This window comes from Belonocnema kinseyi, chromosome 10 (genome assembly GCF_010883055.1).
Source record: "Belonocnema kinseyi isolate 2016_QV_RU_SX_M_011 chromosome 10, B_treatae_v1, whole genome shotgun sequence".
Classification (NCBI taxonomy): Eukaryota; Metazoa; Arthropoda; class Insecta; order Hymenoptera; family Cynipidae; genus Belonocnema; species Belonocnema kinseyi.
In genome coordinates this window covers 67591551-67614447 of record NC_046666.1, presented here as the reverse complement: position 1 = coordinate 67614447, position 22897 = coordinate 67591551, and the positions used below count along the sequence as shown (strand labels likewise).

The 22897-nt window shown below is 31.1% G+C and overlaps 2 protein-coding genes across 2 annotated transcripts; both read left to right on the top strand.

The window, feature by feature from the left end:
• The first annotated feature begins 11817 nt into the window (after positions 1–11817).
• LOC117181498 (myb-like protein Q) lies at positions 11818–15126 on the top strand. The gene is made up of 3 exons (XM_033374239.1): positions 11818–11901; positions 13313–13421; positions 13863–15126. Exons 1-3 carry the CDS (start codon positions 11890–11892, stop codon positions 14849–14851), a joined length of 1110 nt encoding a protein of 369 aa, XP_033230130.1. The 5' UTR covers positions 11818–11889; the 3' UTR covers positions 14852–15126.
• Positions 15127–17420: 2294 nt separating this feature from the next.
• Positions 17421–22596, top strand: LOC117181497 (chromatin modification-related protein eaf-1-like). Its single transcript, XM_033374238.1, has 5 exons — positions 17421–17558; positions 18441–18570; positions 19802–20011; positions 20698–20971; positions 21057–22596. Exons 1-5 carry the CDS (start codon positions 17541–17543, stop codon positions 21739–21741), a joined length of 1317 nt encoding a protein of 438 aa, XP_033230129.1. The 5' UTR covers positions 17421–17540; the 3' UTR covers positions 21742–22596.
• The last annotated feature ends 301 nt before the right edge of the window (positions 22597–22897 follow it).

The following is a 22897-nucleotide window of genomic DNA, read 5'->3' as shown; positions in this document are numbered from 1 at the left end:
TATATATTCCTTCGCTAACATCAGCAAGTACTGTGAAATATTTATATTAACCAAAAACGAAATTTCTAGGAAATGATTTGCAAATAAAGAAATAAACTTCAAAATGAGACATAATCAAAATCTATTCGACTAGTACTTTAAGAGTTACGAATTTGTAAATTATCTATATGAATTTATTTCTTAGCTATAGTGAAATCTTATTATTGCAAAGACAATTTTTATCTAATTTTATTTATTGGTTCCGTAAAGTTAATGTTCCAATATGTAAGAAAACATTTTTGTTGGTACTTTAATTCAAAAATCTTTAGAGGGGGGTTAATTATTTTGACAGAAATTGTCTATCTGCAAACTTTTAGTTGGAATAATATTGTATAATCAAATTTTATAAACAATATTCCACAACGGTCCTAAATAATGATATACAGTAATACAAGATGATGAATTTTAAATGTAGATGAATTTCATTTTTGCATTAAATTAAGTAAGTCACTTCATTTCAACAGGAAATGGAACTTACTTGCAGTGTCTCCTATCTGATTATACGAGTAATATGATGATTAACTGACAGCTATGTTGAATTTAGGATGATTTTCATTCGCGCGCTCTGAAATTAAATTTGTGCTGACAGAAAGCCGTGCGCGAAATGCGATTTGGCGATGCGCAAACACTTAGACGGAAATTTGTCGATTTTAGAAGAGGTGCAAAGAGAGTAGCTGCGAGTAGCCAATATGGCGTCGATAGCGCTGGCTGCATAGTATCGATCAACACTGAGCTCATCGAATACTCGTTTCATCAACGTTTCTTATTTTGATATAAGTACACAGATCTATAATGGATTTTATTATGAATAGAATAATCGTTTATATGTGATAAAAAAAGATACAAAAAAGGATTGAGGATTTAAGTTCTGTACCTCGTATTTCAACCACAGCTGACTTAAATTAACTTATAAGTTTTATTTCAGACGCACGCGTTGACGGAAAGTCAACAATATTTCTGCCTATTAAATTAACCTATAAAGTGAATTTTACGTGCATAAAGCAGTTGACTTTCAACCAAGCGCGTTACTTAAAGTCATTTTATAATCATCAGTTGACTTTCAACTGGCAAATGATCCTTTTGGTTATATCTGAAAGTCAACCGCCTTTCTCTACTGAAATTTATATTCTTGTATTACAGTGTAGAAATGGTCAAAAACGAAGAATACAATGATATGGTTGATGAAACTTTTACTGATTTTTTCATCTATCGATTGCTCAAAGTTTGATTTGGGCAGTTTATACAGAACAATAAAATATCTTTCATTGTTTTCCGAGTACTTAAATTGTTTATCTGTGTACGACAGATTGTCGAAGCGCCAAACGAGCTGCTGCATAGCGGTCCAAATCAAGAGTTTACTGTTCAAAATCGGCTTCTTAATCAATTTACAATTTCAAAATACTATTTATTAAATGAATGAATAAATAAATATACTGAAAAATTATAATTTTTGAGAATATTATTCTTTATCGTCCAGAATAAGACTTAAATAAACTTTCTGTGCTTTAGAATCAACGAAGATATGCTTCAGGTACGTATAAATAATTATTTTAGAATTAAACATAATTATTATAAACAAATTATTCTGATAAATACTTTGGTGAGGTGCTCAAAAGCAAGAAAAAATGGTTTGTTCGCTAAGAGTGCTCAAATACGTAATAAAAATAATATACTTGATGAATAACTGAAAATATGAACAATTATTATTATTACAAACATTTCAATAAAAAAAATAGTATGTTTCTGCATCCTTTTCGTAGTTTTATATTGTCTTTGTCATAAAAACAATTCCAAGTATGTTTTAAATTGATGAAGAATTACACAAATTTATTAATATCAAATATTTATAATAATAAGATAGCAGCCTTTCCTAATTGAAAAGTAATTATGATTAATTAGGTTACAGCTGTTCTAATTATTTTTGTTAAAGACCTTCGTCTTATTATTATTATTATTATTATTATTTAATAATTAGCGAAAAAATATTTTATAATAAATATTAATTACTAGGAATACTAAAATTATAAAAAATTTCAAATCTAGTTACTTTCATATAAAAATTTTTTCTATTAAACAGTGTTCTGAATAATTGAATAAAAATATTCAGTTCAGGAGTTGTATCATTGACTCTTAGCTATTATTCTTATCAACAAATTATTAAATATATATTCCTTAATTTTACATTTTTTTACTTAGTGAAAGGAAACACTTAATTTTTCATCAAAAAGTTTAAAACTTCCATAAAAATAGGGTTTTCAACAGCTGTTTCTTACTGAATTTTTTCTAACTGTAGCTTCTTAACAACTTTTAAAACACTTGCGATACAAATCTTGTGATAAATAAATCATATTTATCCCTAGAAAATTTTAAATTCAAAATTGGAAACAGTAGAGTTGTAGAGAACATTTTCCGCGAAAAAAAGCAATGATTAAGGAACATTTTTGTAAGAAAATGAGAGAATATTTCTGTGAAAAATAGTTAAAATAGAATAGAAATAACAATTAAGAGTCAGTGACGTATTTTATCAAGGAAATATTACTATTCGGTCGCACGAAATATTTTTTAGTAAACTTTTTTTCTATTTAAAAGTGACTTATCTTATAATTTGTTTATACTTTTTGTTATTCAAAACAAGAAATATTTTATATTTGTAAATTTATGTGATTATTTATCAATCAAAAACATAGTTGGAACTGGTTTCCTGAGAAACCAGTATACGTACATGCGAAAACGATGCAATAATGTATTATTTGTTTATTAAAATAGTTATAACAACAGTCATTGTTAATATTTGTTAATTATTTATTGTTACGCATATTACTTTTACAAGGTACTTGATCACTTATATTCTACAAACCATTTTTTTCTACCGTTGAGCACCTTCTCAAAGTATTTGTTTAGTTAATTTGTTTATAACAATAAGCTGCAATACTAAACTAATTATTAATGTTCCTTAAGTGTATCCTTAAGTGTAGCTCAGAGACTTTATTAGAGTCTTTGGCTCGGCTATAATAAATAATATTCTTAAGATCTCCTAAATAAATTATTATAAAGTTAACCATAACTATTATTATTATTTTGATGAAATTTACTAAACTATAAGAATTAACATTTTTAAATACAAATAAGATAAACAAATTCGAAATATTGGCGTCGAAGAAAATGTTTTTGCATTAAAAATGTTTTAAATAGTTATTATACGAATAACTGATAGTCATAACAATAAATTAACGATTACCATAGTTGCAAACAACTTATGTTGTAAATCATTTAAATTTGAGATTTTTCCAGACTTTAATTTTCATTTATCGTTGGAATGGCTACAGATATTCCTAAAAATAATGTACATTTGATAATATTTGGTATATTATAATAATTTAAATGTTTATAAAAAACTAAGGTTAACAAATCTAAAATGTTGGCAGTTTCAAGTAGAAAAGTACATTTTTACCTCAATAAACATTTTATAATGAATAACTATGATAAATTATTTATAATAACATTTATTAATATATTTTTATTAATATTTGTAACTCACTTAGTCTCAAGCTATCGTAATGTAAAGACGAATTTTTTTCTACGTTAAACTGCCAACATTTTGAATTTGTTTATCCTAATTGTTTATGAACGTTAAAATTGTTATATTTACCAAGTATTATCAAATATATATTATTTTTAGGAAAAACTGTAGCAATTTCGCCAGTTATATAATATTGCAATTTTTAAAATCTCAAGTTTAAATATCATGCCAAAAGAAATGTTCAGAAGAAGGGTTATTGTTGTTAAATATTTGTGTCACCATCAGTAATTTATATACCATGCATTTATTTAAAACAATATATAAAGTTCACTTAAGCAGTTATTAAAGCGTAGCAAATGGTTAAGTAAATAGTGTGACTGTTTTCTTACTTTTATAAATAAATAATTAATTAATTAATAATTTAGAAAAATTAAAGGCTTTAGAAATTTTTTAACGAAAAAAGAGGACTTTTTAATGTTCTATTCGGATATATGTTCACTTTGTAACTGTTATTTCAGCCTTTAGTTTAGGATTTATGAACTAACATGTCTTCATATTCAATTATGTTATATTGTTTTTAAATATTTGTAAAAATAATGCTTTTTAGCATCAATTTTGCTTGATTTTTTTTCATATTTTCAGGCAAGTTTTAAAAAAATGTTTCATTTTTTCTTGGTACCCGGACGGTTTTAGGATTTTATGAGGATGTCCTTACGAACAGTAAAAAAAATGGGTATGACCAATTTGTTCTTGTAAACGTCCTTTTATCGCCTAATTTGACTGTACTAAGATGTATAATGAAGTGATCAATTTTATAAGGTGAGGAAATGATTTTTGAATCTCAATACGCATACTTGTCGAAGTTTAACCTTTTAACACAACAAATAAAAAATGGGATATGATTTAGAAGTCCCCTATTTGAGTTTTTATTTTTTTGGTTGTTTTTATTTTCTAAATGTGTTGAAAATTTGTTTCATTAATTTTGATACATATGGAATTATCCTCTTTTACATTACCATAATTGTAAATAATTTTATGCAAATTTTTGAACTCATTTTTAATGAAAATAATCATTTAATCTCACTTTTTAAATATATTTTTCTGTAAAATTTTTTATATACGGTGTGCCAAATACAAAATACTATAAGTAAATTTAAATAAGTTAAATATTGTAGAAAAAATATGAACGATACAAGAAAAAAATATTATTTGCCTGGGGAATGTACTAAAAAATCTTCAATAAATTACTTAAAAGTATGTCAATATAAGATGGCATAGTTTAATATGTATGAAAATTTAATACATGCATTTTCAAATCATTAAGAACAAGAAAACAAAACAAAAACAGACAAAAATACAATGATCAACTTCTAAATCATAAACAATTTTTATTTTTATTTTCTTTTTAAATATGTTGTCTATTTAGTTGGGTCCTGAATGGGCAATATCTGTCATTATATTTCTGATCACGTGGATGCGATTCAACTTTTGAATCTTGATCGTTTTCAGTGCAAAACCCTAAATTTTAATCGAGCAACGTTTGTGGGGATTCTAAAGTATTGAACCTAACACTTACTCAACCTTACGTACTTTTATTAGACAAAACGTTTTTCATGAATTTATTACTTTAAGTGTAGACACACAAAAAATGTTACGTAAGAAATTTCTTTTGACCATGTACCCCTCCTCAACATTGCAAGACAGAATAGAAAAAGGATTGACCTACCTATACACACTCAAAAGTTTTTACATCATTTATATACGGCTCCTGAGGTAATTACCCTCGTTCACCATCACGTCTGTTATGTACTTAATATGTTTACGCCTTAAACTTAATAACTAGTATAAATACTTTAGAAAGGTAAGAAAAGGTTTGGCAACGAATTCCTTTACTTTTTCATTTTTCTGTATGGGAAAATATTTCAAACAACGTTTATGTACTTTGGGGGCAGTGGTGTAGTCGAGGCGTGGTGGGCCCTGGCACTACCAGCATGGTCCCACAAAGGTGTGGTTGGCCTGGCTGCAGTCAGCGGATCCGGGACCTTGTCGGGTCCGCGGCTCACCAAATACTTTTTTTACAATATAAATCTTTAACCTAATAATCAATTTAAAATAAGGAAAAATTAGAAGAAATTTCTTCAGTATTTTTGAAATTTCTCATGCATAAACATGTAAAATTTACGTTTATAAGAGTAAAAAAAAGTATAGGCAAGGAGGGGCCCGTAAAATGTTGTGGCCAGGAGGCCCTTGTCGGAATGTGGGGGCCATGGCACCCAGGGTAATTGTGTAAAGGCCTGGCGGCGCCAGGCCGCTTTTCTGTCGCACGAAAAATGGTTCTAGTTAGAATTGAAAGGGCCATTTACACAGTATTAAGAATTTAATTTTAAGACAGTATGGAATCCAGTTTATGTTAGCAATAAGTTATATTAAAATATATTTATGGCAATGGATCTTGGATTATTATGACAACCATACAATTTACAGTGTTATAAAAACCAAGGAAGAACCTAATTTAACAGTTTCTACAACTTTTACATACTTAAGGTTATCTTATGTGACAAGGATATTATCATAAGACATAAATATTATATGATTTTGAAGTTCTTTTATAAGCCTCATTAAGCATATAATTACTTTTTGCACTTGAAAATTGCCTTAAAAGACCTAAACCATTGACGGCAACGTAAATAGCGAGCGGAACAATTCTCGGATGCCGAGCCGTCTTGGTCGTGGTGGGGGAAGAGCTCGCCGGAGACTTAGGGAAAGCGGCAAGGTAAGTAGCGTCGACTATATTTCAAGGAAATGTTATATTTGTCACTTTGAACGTCAATCAAAACACTGACATGCATGCAGTGATGCTGACGGACCGCGATTGTTTTAGCTGCGCATGCGCCGGAAAGCGCACGTATGTTTAAGATGACAAAGTATTAACTTGTCATAATACATTAATAATAAATTATTTGAAGAAATGATATATTTCTTAGATTCAATTAAATTAATCTTTTTAAGGGAAAATTTGTTCAAAATATTTATGTGTATTATTATTGATAGTAATTATTTATTTCAAATAGACCCACGCCTTTCGGCACATGTGCAGTTGAAAAAGTTTCTTACAGCGCCCTCATCAATATAGGCCGGAGAAGCCAATGAACGCCGCTTGACAAAAATAACCCGAAGATCGCGGTAGAGGTGGGGTCCTCTCCATCCTTTAAATATTAGAACGTGTACGTTTCAAGACCTTTCAAATAGGGGGTAGTTCAGTATTATATTATATATTTAAAAATGCAATAACAATAATACTAAATTCTTCTGAACCACGTTAGAATGGTTTCTCTTACGAAACAATAATAACCAAATTTTAATCATCCACTTATCAAGTCGGCAAGTACTAAAAAGTAAGAAAAGATTATTACTGATAATATAATTTTGAACGATAAAAGTAAAATATCCAAGCCAGTTGATAATATATCTTAACCAAACTTGGTGGGTCTATAGGGCCCACCAAACTACAAAAATAATGTTCGTTTGGAAGATATGAATTAAAAATTAAAGAAATGCGCCATCTGAAGCTATAGTACAAAACTGCGGAACAAAAAAAATTCCTAACAAAATGTCGATTGTGCATGTTAATCAGGACAAAGTAAATTCACGATGTAATCCGTTGAACAAAAGTATAATAATATAATATATAAAATATATCATAAAATAGTATAATGTATATTAATATAAGATAATAATGTGTAATGATTTTTTTCATTCTTTAACGATATTTAATATGCACACGTACCTGCAGTCAAAATCTTTCAAACAATATCGACGAAATTTTCCATAAATATAGTACATAAGCTGACAATATGTGCCACTTTTCGAGGAAAAAGTAGTCTATAAGTGAACCACAGTTTTTTTCCAGGTTTTTTGATAAAAAAATGACATTATTGAATGACATTATTTAAAAATTGAAAAATTTCTTAAGAAAAAGTTTATCATAGATTACAATTTTATTCCAATGTTGTAAGAAAAATATATTACTATATGTAGATTTGTTATTATTGCTAAAAAATGAATGAAATCCACCAACAACGCTACATGCAAAAAATTCCACAAAGTGCATGAGTAATATTATTTTATTTGATAATCTTAAAAGTAACCGAAAATGTGACGCTGTTAAAAATTTCAACTAAAGTCGATTTCTCTAGCAGTATATAACGTGAAATGGTTATCTGGCATAAGAAATCCATTTCAGTTATTACATTTTAATTAGCGTTACAAACTGTAATTGCAAATATTTATCATTATAATTTTCTATATGTATAATTTCTTCCTATAATTATCTGCGTTTCTTTTTTTCCTGTCATTTTGCCTGTTGTCGCAAATGTTATCATATTTTTTCGTGTTGTACCTCTTCGTAAGGGCTTTTTACAATTTTTCGAGTAATAAAAACAAGTGTGACAACATAATAATACTAATAATAAATTAATAACATATTGCCGGCCAACCACATCATTATCTCTTTTTTTTATTCCTCTAAAATATATACTTAGTTGTGTTAAAAAAATACATTTCACTCATTCATTGAGCTAATTCCATTAATGAAAAAAACACTCTATTTGCCAGTTTGTTACTATGCTTATTTGACTTATTTATTTCAAAACTTTCATTATCTTCGACATAAAAGAATAAAATCAATAGGGATGTGCAGTCGTTTATTCGAATTTTTAATACCATTTTAGAAACGTTTAGAACAATTGATTTTTCGAAATAGAATAAAATTTAACTGTATATCAAACCGGCTTAATTTCCTTCGATTATTCATATTTTTTAAAATCAAAATAACTTCTTTATTTTTGTTAAAAATGGATCCAACAGTCGAGTAAAATCTTCGAGATTCCACTTGTTCAAATATTCGAATGAATCAGATTTCAAAGATTCGACTTGACTTTTGCATTCATTTTTTTGTAAAAAAAAGGAGTTATTTTGATTTATAAAAATGTAAAAGCTTAATGAAATCGAGCCGGTTTAATGTACGTTTAAATTTTTTTCTGTTTCGAAAAATCCAATTTTCCAAGCGTGTCTAAATTTGTATTAACAATTCGAATAAACGACTGCACGCCTCTAAAAATAATACTCATGTACTTGGCGGAATTCGTTTACACGTAGTTGTTTTGGTGGGATAATTATCTTCATTATATGTAGCGGGTTCGCCTCGTTCTACTATATATGTATTTAGGCCATATCTAGGTTCACAGAAATTTGATGATCGTAAAAAATTTCAAGTTGCACCTGATCCTTAAACTGTTTTCAGGTCATAAAAAACACATGTACCAAGTTCTATGCTTTCTTAACAATTTAAGACTAATTTCAACAATTTCGGTTGTACCGCTATTTAATATAAGTGTTAAAGTGTAGCAAGATTACATAGCTTTTAGGAGGTGTAAACGAGCATAGTCCGGTATTGACTACTTTGGCATTATCATTGCAATTCTCGTACGTTACTAAGAATATGTACGAGGAATGGCAATGCAAAAATGAAATTTGTATTAAGGGAGGGGGAGATAGAGATAGGAGAAATATATGTATTTACAATCAGAAGAAAATATAGACTACTTAATTTTAGCACAAAATGATGTATTTTATGAGCAATTAGAATTCATAATTATTGAATAAAATAGATTCACTAGAAAAAGAATTAATCAGGAGACGTATATTTACTGAACTTTTCTGTCAGATTAACATCTTTAAATTGTAAAATCTAATAAAAAAGTCTGTGAATGTTACAGAAAATATCCATTTTATAAAATTTCATAAATTCTGCAAAAAATTGGTAATCTTTACAGAAAGTCTATGCTGCTCCTATTTTAACTGAAAATCCTGTAACCTTAACAGAATATTTTTCTGCGCGCGTAAATATAAGTTTCATCTATTATTCTACTAGTTGCACTATAGTTTCTCACTCAGTGACAAGCGTGCCTCATTGCACGGTTTCCTAGGGCCCTAGGCTACAGGATTCAATAGTCATTCCAATCCATAAAAAATTAAGTTTCCTGATTTTCTCCATTTTTACCCGCTTTTAAAAAAGTATGGATATAACATCGGAAATCGTATTTTTATCGGAGCTTCAATTCGAGCTATCTTCGAGGAAAAAGCGAGCTGAAAGAAAATCTTCTAGCATAGGGTTTTCAAAAATAAAATACCCTTATTATTCTTACTTTTATGAAATATGACTCATGAATCCTGCCTTGATCGCAGAAATTACTTTTAATATTATTATGCAATTATATCATTATTTATTTTTTATCATATAATATTTAATATCGTATATCTATCAGTTAATACAGATATGTATATGTACACCTTCGATGAAATCTCGTGGAATCCCGGGAAATCTTTGCAATTCTTTAAAATCCCTTCAATTCTTTCGAAAATTTTATAAATCCCTTAAAATTGTTTAAATCATGTGTAAGTTCCTTGAAGTTCTTTGGATTCCATAGATATCGTACATAATTTCTTGAAATTCCTTAAAAATGATTGAGCTCTTTGGAAATCCCTTGAAATCCCTTTAAAATTCTTTGAGATTTAGTACAGTCTTTTGAAACCTTCAAAGTGCCATAGCTTAAAGCCGTCGAAATAAATTAAAATCTCCGAACATCTGTTAAAACCCTTGATCTCGTAAATTTCTTTTAAATCCAGTGCAATCATCGAAATCCCTTTGAATCTCTTAAAACCTGTTAAAACCTCTTAAAATCCTTTAAAATCATTGTAAGTCATTTGAAATCCCGTGACATCTTATTATGAAATCTTATGAAATCCATTCAAATTACTTAAAATCTTCGGAAACCCTTGGTCTCCTTCAAATTTATGGAAAATACTTCCTTTTTTCTTGAAATCCTTTGAAATCCCGTGCCTTGTTTTTAAATATTCTAAAATCTTTTAAAAGCCCTCCAAATTCTTTGTAATCTGTGGAAATCATTCTCAATTCCTTAAAATCCCTTTACATTAATTCATGAAAATCTGTTAAAATCCTTTGGTATCTCCTGAAAACCCACGAAATATTATGAAATCTCTAAAAAGCCTTGACAATCTCGCTAAATTCTGTAAAAATTGTGTAATTCCGTGAAATACTTTGTAGCCCTTTGAGTCCCCTTAAAATCCTTTCAAATCTGCTAAACTCCTATCAAATCACTGGAATATGTATTGTAATATATATTGCCTAAAAAATATTATATACTACGCAAGAATGAGAGGGGGGGGGGTCACACAAATTTCACGAATCCATACAATAGAGTGGGAGGGTGCCGCAAATTCCAAAAGTCACCCCTAAGTAATTAATGGTCTTACTCTATAAAAACAAAAAGAATATAATATAGCAAAATTAATTTTTTTATCGCAAATCCACATGCTAAGTTCTTCAATTTGAGCCATTCCTTCAGAAAATTTGACTAAAGTGAAAGGTTTTAGCATAGGGTTCTAAAAAGCTAAATTTCCCAATTTTTTTATTATTTAACTACTAGATAAAAAGAAAATCATGATAGATAAGCAGATGAAAATATTTTTTTCTCGAATAGACTACAGCTGGTTAAAATCCATGCCAAATTGCTACCCTTAGAACAAATATTGTAGGAGCTAGGAGTGGTAAACGTTGGACGGACATTCGACCACGATTATAAGGATTTCCTGTGAAGCATATGATAATCTAAAAAACGAAAAAATTCGTAACACTTCTGCACTTTTTCAGTTTTGTCACTTCAACTTTCGTAGATGGTGCAGATTTGTACCAGAACTGCAGCTTTTTAACTTTCAAAATTACCAAAAAAAGTACAAAAAAATGTCAGTGGTTACTAGTGAAGAACTAGTGCAGCCAGTGGTATAAACTATCATACTTGAAACTCGTGTTACATACATATGTTAAACTATATGCCAGCAATTGTCTTTGAATATTTTTTTACCGAAAAACAGTCTATTTGAAATAATGATTTCACTACTATGGTTTCGCAGAAACGATAAACAAATTACTGTAACAGTACCAACGCGTCGTCTCGACTCTATTGGTTCTGGGATCGAAGCAAAGTTAGGGTGCGGCAAAATTTCGTCTAGTTATCTAGAATTTTATAACACTGTTGCGCCATGCTAGGACGCATTCTTCTGAGCCTCAGGGTCTGATATACCTAAAGGCGAACTCGTTACCGCAGGCGAATGAGTTTAAAAGTAGCCGTCATTACCCTGCTAGCCAATTACATCTAGTCAGTTCCTGCCTATATAGAAGACCTCAGCTGTCTGCAGGAGCAGATTTCTTCGTCTATATCCGCCGCAGACACTTGATCCGCATCCGCATCATGAGACTGGAAGTGAGTGTGATATATGTACATACGTACATGGTTCGTTTCTTCACGACTTGGAATATAATATACACAAACTGATAAAGTGCTACTCTGTTAAGTTTATTTCTGCAACAGCGTGTTACGAAAATTGTAAATCTAAATATTTCGGTAATTTCGCGTAATTTAAAATATAAAAACTGATTCGTGCATTTAGTTCATGTCAACGTTAATTGTGACTCTCAAAATTTTTTTGAAGTGTTGGTGCTACGAAATGAGATATAGTTATGAGACAAAAATATATCGCTTTGACGTTATGAATTTTGATGATGAAGAATGCACAGTAAGGCTGAAGGTATCATTTTTGCTGTATGGTATAAAGAAGCAAAGGACTGTTATATTCTTCGATCATTTTGTTGCAGATAAAATTGATACCTTCAGATTTAGCGTGTGCTGGACTGAATTAGTGAAATTCTAATCGAAGCAAAAAAAGACATTTTTCCTCGCATCAGTGATTGCAGTGGCAGTGGAAAAATCGGGAATATTTGGGCTATTAATAAAAATATTGGGATCTTTATAAAATATAAAAAATTCTTTCGGTATTTCATTTTCGCAATGAATAGGGCAAGGACAGCAATTAATGCGCCCCCCCCCCCCCATTGTTGGTACTCTTCTGTAGTTTCTTTTATCATACATTTTTTTAGTATTTTTTGCCTTGATTAATATATTCATACTCTGATTTTTACATATAACTTTTTGGTATGTCAATAATTGGTTCTCTTACCCTAACGTATTAACAATATTTCGAAAAAGCCTACTTTCTGCATAAAATACTACTAGTGATTGAAAAAAATGATTATAAGAAAACGATGATTTGAGGTCTTAATAATAGTTTCACTGTATCTTATGCATAACGATAATTATGGAGTAGTATCAACCATTTTTACTAAACAATTAATAAAGTAAATTAGTATAGTTTGATCAGTAACTTGTTACTAATTTTGTTGAAAAAAGAGCAATATTCATCAATATAATTTCTTATTTCTGGTTTTAGACGTTTCTTCTATCTTCAATTGCCTTAGTAACTTGAATAACAGTGCCGTGAAAGTTATTAATTTACCAAAGATGTAGTTTACCACGAATGATTTTAAAGTAATGAGATACTAAAATCATAATTTTATTTCATCATTAACATAAAGTATCGGCTTTAGTATTCATAATTTTAATAGGATGCTGATATAAAAAGAGGCGTAATAGCTATAGATAAGAAATACTTTCTAACAGTAGTGTCCACATAATTATGAAGTATATACCTATATATAATGTTATAGTTCTTTTGTTGCATACGGAACTAGTGTAAATTTTTTATGGTGCACAAGGTACATATAGTACATACTTCCAAAATTTGAGCTTTAAAATAATTGCAATTATTTTATTTTAGGTGTTTTTGGTCTTTTTCTTGGCGCCATTGTGCTTGGCCAAAAATGACACTACTGCACAACGATCCCCACGCACACCGCAGGGGCACGTTCAGTACAGCGAACCTGATGGTATGTGGAAACATTGTAAATTCATTGACCAAATCCCTAGCCAAATATATTATTTGAATATGTTTAAATGACTATTTGAATTATAATGTTACATCTATAATTTGGAATTAATTGATAATAATAATCACCATATCATCATCATCATCATCATCATCATCATCATCATCATCATCATCATCATCATCATCAATATAGTACTGTCTCAACACAGAATGGTGGTTCTGATCAGTTTGTCTATAAGGGTATGATGGTTTCAAAATTTTATAGTTCCATGAAATAGTTTGCTACTAATCTTATAAAATTGTATACAATTTGTATTCAATTGTGCAAACTTTGTTTTCCAAGAAGAGTGTAGGATAGTAAAGGTTGCACTGCCTAGAAGGCGTGCATACATAATTTCTTTACGATCTTAACTTAAGTGTAAACAATTTCTCTTCTCAGGTTACAAAATCAGCTGGAAGCTTTTCTCACCTTACACTCAATGGAAGTCTTACTTGGAGAATCCTGAACCTCAAGAAAAGACTGAACAGGTTGAAACAGTGTCGCAGCCTAAAACGGCTACACCTCAGGAACTAGCACCAGTAGAAAAGCAGCAACCGCAACAAGAGCAACAACAACTGCAGCAACAGCAACCTCAAATTGAGCAGCCTGTTGATTATCAGCCTTATGCGATGGTGCCACCTCATATAAAACAACTCATCTTTAAAATGTATGAACCTCAAGGTCCTTATGTTGATCCTAGTGTCTACATTTACCATACTCCGTATGTGTCCAAAAGCGAAGATCAGAATAAATCAACCCAATCGCAATCGGTATCAGATAAACCTGAACAAAAAGCTGGTAAGAGTGAGGAAACAGTTTCCCAGGAAACAGAAAAGGATAAACAGGCTGCTCAACAAAAAGTTGATGATTATCACCAAGCAACTCATCAGGAAGATACCAGTCATCAAGCACCATTACAACAGAGAACTACTCCTTTGTATCATCAGCAACAATTCCAAGAGGACGCTCCTATGTACCATCAACCAAATTCACAACTCGTATATGATAAATATCCAGTAAAAGAAGGTGATGTCGAATATAGAAAAGAGACATCTGAATCTAAACCGGCTCAAGAAGAATCTGTACCACAACAAACATCACCTCAATCTGAGGTTTCAGCTAAAACTACTCAATATGCTCTACACACTGAAGAAAATAATATGCCGTCTTTACTGCAGCAATTGCTACATCTACAAGCTCAGATTCCGTATTACGTGATTGCTAACAGAATAGCTTCTAAACCAATAAATATGTTTATACCAAAACCCATTTATGAAGATGAAAACGGATCCTATGCATATCGTAGTCAAGTTTATTATTTGCTAAATGATCCTGTAGAACAGGAAGATAAATCGGCTAAACGTGCAAAGCAAGATCAGCGTCCTTAGTATCCTAAAATGTATATTGTACATATGCATAAATTTTCTAGGCGAAAGTAATCTTAAAACAAGTTAACAATTTTGATATAAGCTAGACCTCATTTTCAGATTTATATAATGGAAAGTGCAACATTGACAACACCAAATATAAATACAAGGTGGCGTTTTCTTATTGAGTACATCTTATTAATGTAATTATTACTTGTAAATGTCGTAATTGCCCCCTTACATGGTTGACTTCGTGCGATAATTGCATTTGAAATAAAGTACCAATTGACTAAAAATACCGTGTATATTCATTTTTTACACTACTACTTAGTTTTTTAGCTTATGAAGAGCGAATTAGAGACATTTAAAATTTTGTACAGCTGAGTTGTATATATAATTCAGCAAAAAAATGGTCTCTTAATACCATTTATTCTTTTGAAAGGTAGTAATTACATATGATTACGAAACACTGAATTTTCACGTTATTCTTCCAAATAATATTATTTTTATTTGCGAATAAAAGCAGATTTAACTTTATAACAGTTTTCAATTACCTGTCATGGGAAAAATGTATTTTTCAGCCTATGTGGAAGGGGCCAAATTAACAAATTATTGAATTAAATTGACATGATTTTGTCACATGGATAAGTTAATGGCGAACCAAAGCTGAATCAGTGATGGAACAGAGTATATGAATATAGTGACAAATGACATGGAAGCCCAGTGAAAATAATGATGTGTGTTTGGTATATCCTGTAGAAACATCGTAAATTTGAAGGTACTGTTTTTGCTGAAAAGTCACACAAGTGGAATAGGCATGTTCGAGATAAAAACAGCGTTATTTAAATAAAACTCACAAAAGAAGTGTAGAAATAAAGATAACAATAGAAAGCCACTGGATTCAATATTAATAAAAATTAATTTTTCAATCACTATTTCAAAATCTGGGTGGGTATATTATATTCAGACATGTAGAAGGGGTGGTGGAGAGTAACGTAATTTGGAGGTGGGATTTCAGTAGTACAGGTAAATCTTTAGTCAGTCAAAACCTTTAAATTGTGGCGACCGCGAGAGCATTTTATGAAGTTATTAAATTGTAAGTAAGCTTCTAATTATCATACAAAAATAATTTTATTGTGGAAATATTTATTATAATATATAATTTTATGGCTCAATGTATTTTGATGACCTCCATAGTTAATAGTTTTAAAACTTTGAGATACGTGATTGATTTCCCATCAATGTTTTCTAATCTTCATAATTTCATAATAATTATTAACTGCTACATAATTCACTTATTTGTTTGTTAATTTTTTCTGAATATTAAAGCCAATAATTATTATTTTGGTAACTTTTAAGTAAGTCTTTAATATTTGTGCTTGATATTACCTCCAAAGTTTACATGTAAATGATTGTGTATAGTTTTGGTCCTCATAAGGTCAATGTCCTTATTCTACACAAATTAAATCTTAAATTATTATTTGTGAATTCGTTAGAAGAATCAATTTATATTTATTCGACTTAAATTAAGAAAAAAACATTGTCGTTTCTAAATGGGAATGTGCTATCTCGGCCAGACCAAATAGAAATGTGCCGATGTTCCAAATACTATTTATGTGGTATCTTCAAGCTTTCAAACTTCATCACCCGAGAGAGGACCGTTTCATTTGGTGCTATACCGAGATAGTACTTTGTCATTTGGAGATATTGCAAACTTCTAGAAAAATCCTTACACGGGGGAAAGGGATGTCAAAAATTCCATTAATGACCCTGGCGTAATTAGAGGAAGCTTTGCTATAACTTCATCTACGAATTTTTCTTCATTTTTGGTCCTTTTTCTAAATGTAATGGAATAATATATTGAAAATGTCTCGTAGGATTTCACTATTAATGAAAATTTAGCGTTTCTCCAGAACAGGAAGCTGGAAGACACTTACGTGGCCTTCACGCTTCAGAAACTGGAGTCCCGTTTGATATCCACATTACATTTGCACTCTTATAACATACCGCTCGAGCGCACTTTCATTTTTACTGGACACTACACGCTAGAGAAAATTATCCCATGAGTCGAGATAAGTATAGTAGTTTGAAACACTATCGCTTCAATTGAATCATTTTTATCTTTCGAAATGTAAGAAGGTTATTGCCCGCGGGAAAATGTGGGTTAAAAATATCTTTACTTATAGTTATATGTAAAGGAAAATCGTATATATACACACACACGCATGCACACACATGATTTTCCTTTCTATTATTAATAATGATACCTATATAGGCGATCATTTACAAATTTCGAAAATGTAATACAGAATTGATATTTTGATACCATTTTTCTTAAAATCTTAAAATCTACAAAATTGTCCAGAATAAGAAGAATAAAACAAGAATTATATTCTAGTTACATAGTTTTGGTGTATCAGGCGCTAATTTTCGTACATCCTAACACTCCCAATTCACATACTTAATGCAAATTTAATTAGAATATAAAAAAAGTGTTCAGTAATTAATGCAGTCTCATAGAGTATCGGTATAGAGATACTCGTATTTTTATAGAAATACAGAATCAGCGGCATGGCAGCACGGAATCGAGAAGGGATCGGCAAATGTTAGCTATATATGCTAAAACGCGCCTATAAAGTTGTACTGAACGTCGCGCGCCCGCCTCAGAAGCACTCAATCCTCGAAGATATCTGGACATCGGAATTTCAAAATGCTGAAAATATACCAGGTAAAGAAAACCCAGAGAATCATTACTTTTTGCCCCTAAATTTTATTTATTTCATCCTGAGTTAATTGTGTTGTTTAAATATAAACATTTTATGAGATATTTTTTTTCTGCGACTAAGCTTATTAAAATGTATTGTTAAATTAAGCCCGAAATTAAGTTTATTTCTCTTTCTTGAAGAAAGATTGTGAATGTGTATTTCAATATTCAATATATAAAAGGTCATTTCTGCAAAAGAAGATACATGGCGTCTTGGTTAATGGTACGATATTGTTTAGAATTATTATTTTGAATTATATGAGTGATGTGAAATTTGCTGCAAAATACTGCAAAAAAGAATAATGGTAGTAAATTACTTCTGTTGATTTTATCTGTGTACTTTCATCAAGCGTGAATGTTGAGTCGTAGCTTCACCTTTTCTTCGCGACTACGGGATCGGCCGCTTAAATGTTGCGCTTTTACCGTATTGTGCTTAAGCTAAGTTTATCTGCAACTTTCCATTCTCGAGTCACCGATACCAGAATCCACAATAAGTGAAAAATAATAATTGCAACACGAAATTGAAAGGTGATTTTTTTATTTGCATTTTTTCCTAAGATGGTTTTTAAAGTTCTCGCATTACCACTTGGATCGTTTACGAATGTGAAACGCAGAGATAGTTTTAAATAAGATAGTGAATGGCATATCAATGTTGACTGTTAAAAATAATATAGACAGAAGGTAAACTGCGGTCCGTGTTAGATTAGAATTTTATAGGGAATGGGTGCAAAAAATATAGACGAATCAAAGTTCTTTTGACTTAAGTTATCGTCCAGTTCACATTTTTTAATTTAATATACAAGAATATATTAACCTAATATCTGATTTTTTCTTTCATTCTTACAGATCTTATTGCTGTCTGCTGTGCCCTTAGCTATAGCTCAATTCTCAATTCAGGGACCCAGTGATGGAAATCGGCAGGCACAAGGTCTCAAGTACAGCGAAGACAAAGGCATAGAATATTCTGATAAAAGTGGTAAACAGTAAAAGGCTATAATTTTATATTACACGAATATCTACTATAGTTTTATTATAGATTGGAATCTTGGAAAGTATACGTAGAAGAGAGGCGGGAATTTATACATCTACTCGTGATCTATATACTTGACGCAACTATTGATTTATAACTGTGTTCGTTGTAAAAAATTTATTTTTCTCGTCTAGTTAAACAGTTTGAGTATAATGGGTAGTCGGGATTCCAAAAGTTATTGACAGCAATTATGGTTTTGTAACATACAAGTGAAATATTGGGGATAATCCCAAAGAAAATTTAGCGTTGTTGCGCGATATTATGTAGCTGCCGAATAATAATTATTATTATTTGAATCATTAAACGGACAATTTCGCATGAAAGATTACTTACGTGGAACAAGGCACTCGTAATAATCTCTCTGTCGTAAATCTCTGAAATAGTTTACGACCGTAAAATAAGAGAAAAGACGTGGTTTGGTTGTTATATTTACTACAAAATTATTTAATTTCCTGCTAATAATTTTGTTTTATCGTAGGTAAAATTATAATTCGATTTGTAATCTTTCTATTGCGAAAAATGATACGTTTGTTGTATTATACTATTTGGTATAGATGATTAGACACTTGTATTTAATTCCCTATAAATCATGATTGAAATGTGAATTTAATGTTTGCATTTTTCAAATTGAAGCTTAAATAATCTGGAAACATATCTTATTGCTCCGAACCGTTTTTTGATTACGTAATTATTTTACTTTTAATTAACTTATGGATGTAGCATTTCACCTAAAGTACCTCAAACCCTGGGGTATGATGAATATCATATTACTACTGTTTATTTAAACAATATAAGTATTGTAATATAAAAATTATATAACATAATAATTTCGGAAAGTGTAATGTGACGAAAAAAATTACTCCAGACATTTTCATGCTTTAGCTATTTCAAAATATGATAAAAGTGCTTAATTTCTGCCAAAGACTATTTCAGCGATTTCCACCAAAACTTTTCTTTCATAATTACTTTTCTAAAGCGTATTTTAAAATAAAAATGGCATTATATCAATATTTTTCTAAGCATAGAACGCTATTTTATATAAAAAATTATATGAAAAAAAATACGACCATTATTTGTAATTCTCATACCATACCCCGCACAGACATCATACCACACTCTCTTCTATATAAGTCGAATTGATCAACTTGATTGTGAAATAGCTACATATTAATTTTAGCATCATTGGGAGCAGGAGATTTTACAATACAGGGAGCGACGGATGGAAATAGTAATTTCCAAATTCAAGGTGCATCGGATGGAAACACTGATTTTCAAATTCAAGGACCCTCGCATGGTGGTGCGCAAACGTATTTGCACGGGGCTTATGATGCCAATCAAGGCGGCGGTAATCCAGGGTCACGTGCATTGGAATATCAAGACCCAAGTGGTACCTTTATTTTTCTCTCATTATGACTCTTTTGAAGTCAAAGTATCAATTTTTAAAGTTTATTCTTTAGGCTGGTTAATTAATGTTAAGTCTTTTAAGCCTACGCTAGTGTTTGGTGTTAAATGTAAAACGAAGGGCTATTCTGGCAATGTTTTCACTTTTTGTGAATTAATTAAAAAACCCGAGAAAAGAAGTTCCAAAAAATTCACTGCGGACTGAAGTTCAACTAAACACGCGACTGCAGTTCAGCAGTGGAAGTTTTAGAACTTGGTATTTTCTGAAATTTCTAGTTTCATTGGATATTTGAGATATAAGGTCAATTTATCATTTTTTAAATTGTTTCTTTGTAGTGTTTAATGAATATTAGATGTTTGAAGTTCCATAATAATCTTTGATATTGAATGTTAATTTAGGTCAATTTTTTAGAAGTTAATTTCTCGAATTTCTAAATTAATTTACCAAAAGTGCCAAATTTACCGGAACAGACCTGTGCTTTACATTTGATATCAAACATTGGTATAGGCCTCAAATGAACTAACATTAAAAGTATTTATGTTGGAAATTTTAAACTTAGCATTATGCTTGAGAATACATTGCACATATATTGTTATGAAATATCTATATAGTTAATTATTGTACGTCATATTACTATATAGATACACTTATGAATGCTCTTAAATTAACAGGTTTAAGGGTAAATTGGAGATCTTATGGTCATGGTCGCCAAAATACACAGCCACAAGAGATCGCAGCTCCACAACCAATTCAACAACCTCGACGACGACAACCTGCCCGTCAGCAAACTCAACAACCTGCACCACTGCCACAACTATCACGAGCAGCAGCGCCACAGGCCAAACCCAATTATACTCCTTTTAGTAATGCTCCTACGCAAATCAAACAATTACTGGAATATCAAGCGCAAATACCATATCTGAATGCTATTCCTGAACCATTTAGGTACTTTGTCTTTCATTTGTTATTATTTGTGTAAAAATAATTTTATAGTCGTGGAATATATACTAATTGATGTGATTTCATACAGATTCGATGCTGAATCTGCTGCACGGGCACACGCTGAGCAATTTCAAGCAGAATATCCAAAGCAAGTTCAACAAGCAATAAGAGAAAGACAACAGGTGGCGTCTGCGCCTGCGCCTGCACCGGCTCAGCAGCCAACTGAAGGTCAACAGTACCAATCTCGAGGTCAGTATCGTGCTAAATACCGCAGCGCATCGCGACAAAAACGCCAGGCATATTCGCAACAACATCAGTCACAGCAGCAGCAGCCAGATTTGTCGCAATATAAAAGAATATCACAACCAGCTGCAGAACCTCAACCTAGATATTCCACGAATTTGCCTTCACAGCTTCAATCCATCTTGAAGTTCCAGGCTCAAATCCCATATGATAACACAGCGAATCAAATCAATTATCGTCCAGACAAACCCTATGTGCCACAACCTGTACAGTCACAGCAGCAACAGCAATACGCGCCACAACAACAGACGCAATACGCACCGCAGCAAACGCAGCAATACGCACCACAGCAACTGCCGCAATATGCACCAAAACCGCAAGCACGGCCCGAATATGTTCCCCAATATCAAGGAAGTGGACAAGGTCAAACACAAGCACAAGGACAATATTATGGTCAAACACAAGCACAAGGACAGTATTATGGACAAGGTTCGACACGAGTTCGTCCTGTTAAAGAGCCGCAATATTAATTTCCTTTCTTTTTCAATTTTATCTTAGTTGCATAACAAGTGAGGTCAAAAATGTCATGACTAAATCTGTTAAAACACTATTCAAATGTCGAGTTTCAAACCTGATGCTGTTCACGTTTATCAGGAATTTCTGGTCAATTTGGACTTTATAAGGACAAAAATGTAATTGTGCACCGCAGGAGAGCTACACGGAAATTCAAAGTACTGGGTGTGTATGAATTTCATGTGGATGTATATTAAATTCAAGAAAGATACTTAACTTCATTTCATATAACATAAACAGATGATAAAAGTCTGCTGAATTTGCAATTCCATTGTATATTAAAATTGCAATCATAATTAACAGTGTGTAAATTAAAGTCTGATTATAATATATATGTTGGGAAAACTGGATTTTATGCTGGCGAATGTAAAGTTGCGCATATGTGAATGGCATTTAACGGTTAAAGCGACTGTAATCTATTACCCTTTCCCGGTCGAGTTCTCATGGCGTTCTCTTCTTAATATCGATTTCATCTAGAAAGTGCCAGCGTTCAAGTTATACTAGAACTGCTATTCTTCAGACTATGAAAGCGCGTATATATAATCTGTTATGGTAACAACTATCGGGAAGCATGGTTGCATGGACCGAGTAACTTCCTGAGATGAAAGAAAGTGAGCATACATTATTCATGATTGTATCAGGTATTGCAGTTGTCTTCTACGGAATGTCTGAGTCAATTACTTTGATTTCAATGAAGTAAAGATAATTTAATAGTGCATGTGTCATTTGTGTGGATTGATTTATTAGAATGCATACTACGTTTAAGACCTACTAATTGTTTTACGACTAGTAAAATCTAATTTCGTGATTTATACTTGTCTATGTTTATATGATTACTTTGCGTACAGTATCTTTTTGAATAAAAAAACTATTTTATTTAAATATCCCATTTATGATTATTGCTAATATTCTTTTCTACCTTGGATTTTTTGATTAATAATGAATAATATTGTATGTCTTCTTTTTGTAACTGCACATTATGCGGTCGAATCAAGAAAAAAACTATGGAAATTATTGTGTAGAGAGGTCTAACTATTGCTTTTCTGCTAATTAGTAAATTAAACGCATTTCAATTGTTTCAGAAAGCCGAAAAATAAACTTACTTTGTATATC

Bases quoted from the DNA above. Each gene is read 5' to 3' on its own strand.
- LOC117181497 (XM_033374238.1), top strand. The intron at 18,571-19,801 runs GTAAACAGTAAA...TATTAATTTTAG, and splicing joins AGAATATTCTGATAAAAGTG to CATCATTGGGAGCAGGAGAT. The intron at 20,972-21,056 runs GTACTTTGTCTT...GATTTCATACAG, and splicing joins GCTATTCCTGAACCATTTAG to ATTCGATGCTGAATCTGCTG.
- LOC117181498 (XM_033374239.1), top strand. The intron at 13,422-13,862 runs GTATGTGGAAAC...TTCTCTTCTCAG, and splicing joins TCAGTACAGCGAACCTGATG to GTTACAAAATCAGCTGGAAG.